Source organism: Naegleria gruberi (assembly GCF_000004985.1).
Source record: "Naegleria gruberi genomic scaffold NAEGRscaffold_155, whole genome shotgun sequence".
Classification (NCBI taxonomy): domain Eukaryota; phylum Heterolobosea; class Eutetramitea; order Acrasida; family Naegleriidae; genus Naegleria; species Naegleria gruberi.
Genome location: NW_003163180.1, coordinates 5,993 through 8,317, shown reverse-complemented (window position 1 = coordinate 8,317; position 2,325 = coordinate 5,993). Strand labels below are relative to the sequence as shown.

The following is a 2,325-nucleotide window of genomic DNA, read 5'->3' as shown; positions in this document are numbered from 1 at the left end:
CTATGTTACGAATCTTGTTACTGTCGAGTAAGAGTCTTTCGAGTATTTCTTTACTGAACTTGACCATATTGTAATTATTTAAATAATCTGTATTTGAATATTGAGCTGTTAGTTAATTTGTTGTTTTTTTTGTTTGTTTGATGGAGTGAGAATACCTGAGAGCTTGTTTAAATAGAGCTAAATTTGCTTGCTTTCAATTTGAACCTCCACAACCACAGCTTCATATTCAGACTTCTGTTTGAATTTGAACCTCTTCTTCACTTACGAAAATGAACCTCTTCAATTTCAAATATGCACATTCATTTTCATAGCTTTTTAAAAATAGAGTGGTTCAAATTCAAGTATTTTCTTATTTTACTTCCGAATTCAAATGAGCAATGTAAGCTTCCACGGCTTTTGGCAATAAATCATAACCATTCTCAACACCATGAATAATTGCCTTCTCAACCAAGTGACCAAGTAACAACACAGAACAGTGAATTTCTGTTTCCAAAACATGATAACAACTATGATCGTCAATTGGTTCAATATGTTGATGAGTACTGATCTTTAGAATATCGTGATGACTCAGTGGAGGCATAGTATTACTATTCATGGTATAGTTCAATAAATGCTTTTCCTGATGATCGACATAGTGAAATTCTTCCTGACCTAACAAGTGCAACAATGCATGGGGAATGTCATAATCTGGAAATACTTTGGCAGTTCTCTTGACAATATTGACATCTTCACTTGGAAGTGTTTCAGTTTCAATTTTGTTGAATTTGAGCAGAGGAGCTGTGAATTTATCAAAATCATCAGTAAATATTATTTTCCAATATTCTTCTCTACTCAGTGGAATGAGTTTCTTGACGGAGTGTTTGACCATGATGATGATGATGATGATGATGATGTTGACTGTAGTGATCCTGTGATATTTAAATTATTATTATTGAAAATGTATGTACGTGATTCGGAAGGCAGTAAAAAGGCAGTAAATTTCGGATCTGTTTTGTGGTATTTTTTGTTGTTGGAATTTACAACATTGTGACAATAATGTAGTTGACAAATTTAATGCATTTTCAATAGACTCTAAAAAGGAAATTTGACAAGCCTACCACAATTTCTTGATTCTGAATTCATCAAACTATTAATTAATTATAACATTGACTATCGTATTATTGAGCACATGCCTGAAGTTGTAAAAGTAACACCCATTACATCAACGTGTTGACAAAATTACCTAATGATGTCCAAATAGGATTACTCAAACACAAACCAGACCTATTGAAAGCACTAGCCCAAAATTGTGATGATTATGTGAGGCTATGTGAGGAGGTACAAGCAGATCGTGATGATTAATTTGACTGTTGGATTGACAACATTGATTTTTCACCACCTAAAATTCATTTCTCAAATTCAACAAAGAGCACAGAAAAATATAATTATACACAAAACTACTCACTGGTAAAAAGAGAGAGTGGGTAGTCTTTAGATGTGATTTTAATGTGTGCTGGTTCTCCTTTTGGAGGTCATTTGGCTGATCTTATTCCAGAACAAGTCTTGTTGGACAGGGATTTCTTAGTCAACCTTGTCAGGAGAAATTGCTTTACTTACCAAATGATTCGAGAAATGACGATGGAAGAGGATGAAGATGAAGAATTAGCTATGGAAGCTTTGAAATCTTGGGGCTGGTTTGAATCTTCATTACTATATCAATATCATGATGCTAAAATAATTTACAAGATTTTCAAGGAATTATTGAATCAACGTTTGAAGGCTTTTTACAGTGAAGATTTCTTTATTCCCTCAAGATATTCTTCACTTGCTTTTAAGGTTTAACATTGAATAGGTTCAATATTTGAGAGGATTTATTTCCTTAATCATTATGACTATAGAATAGTCTAAAGTAAATATTGCACTTTGCCACACCAATTTAAAAAAAATGTCGCTATTCCTCACGCACTGTTTCCCTCATGCTAGCTCATGCACCGATCACTATGAATCCGATTCGGAATATGAATGTCGTGACGATCTATTCGATTTAAACAGATTCACACAACCAATTCACGTCGGATTGGATTTAACAATCGAAGGTTCAAGAAAATTAGGACACTACCTATTGATCATCATGTGGAGGTTAATATTAAAAAGTCCCATGTTATTCCGAGTGAGAGATGAAGCGAAAGAACAAGTCAAATTGTTGGAGAAATTTTGTTGCCAGAGACACGAAGAGTTTGCTAGGGAGGTTTGTTGTTCGAATCATCATTTGTTTGAAGATTCGAGTGTGGAAGTGTTTGATGATATGCAGGTGTGGGCTTCCATGAGAGAAAGTGAAGAAAATGA

At 33.9% G+C, this 2,325-nt stretch overlaps 1 protein-coding gene across 1 annotated transcript in view; it reads left to right on the top strand.

Annotated features, from left to right (window-relative positions):
• Positions 1 to 835: 835 nt before the first annotated feature.
• Positions 836 to 2,325, top strand: part of NAEGRDRAFT_54685 (uncharacterized protein) — a gene marked incomplete at both ends in the record, with an annotated part of 6,494 nt that continues 5,004 nt past the window's right edge. The window contains 2 exons of the mRNA XM_002668594.1: positions 836 to 939; positions 1,963 to 2,312. Coding sequence (XP_002668640.1) covers positions 836 to 939; positions 1,963 to 2,312 — 454 coding nt within the window. The remainder of the gene's footprint in view (positions 940 to 1,962; positions 2,313 to 2,325) is intronic.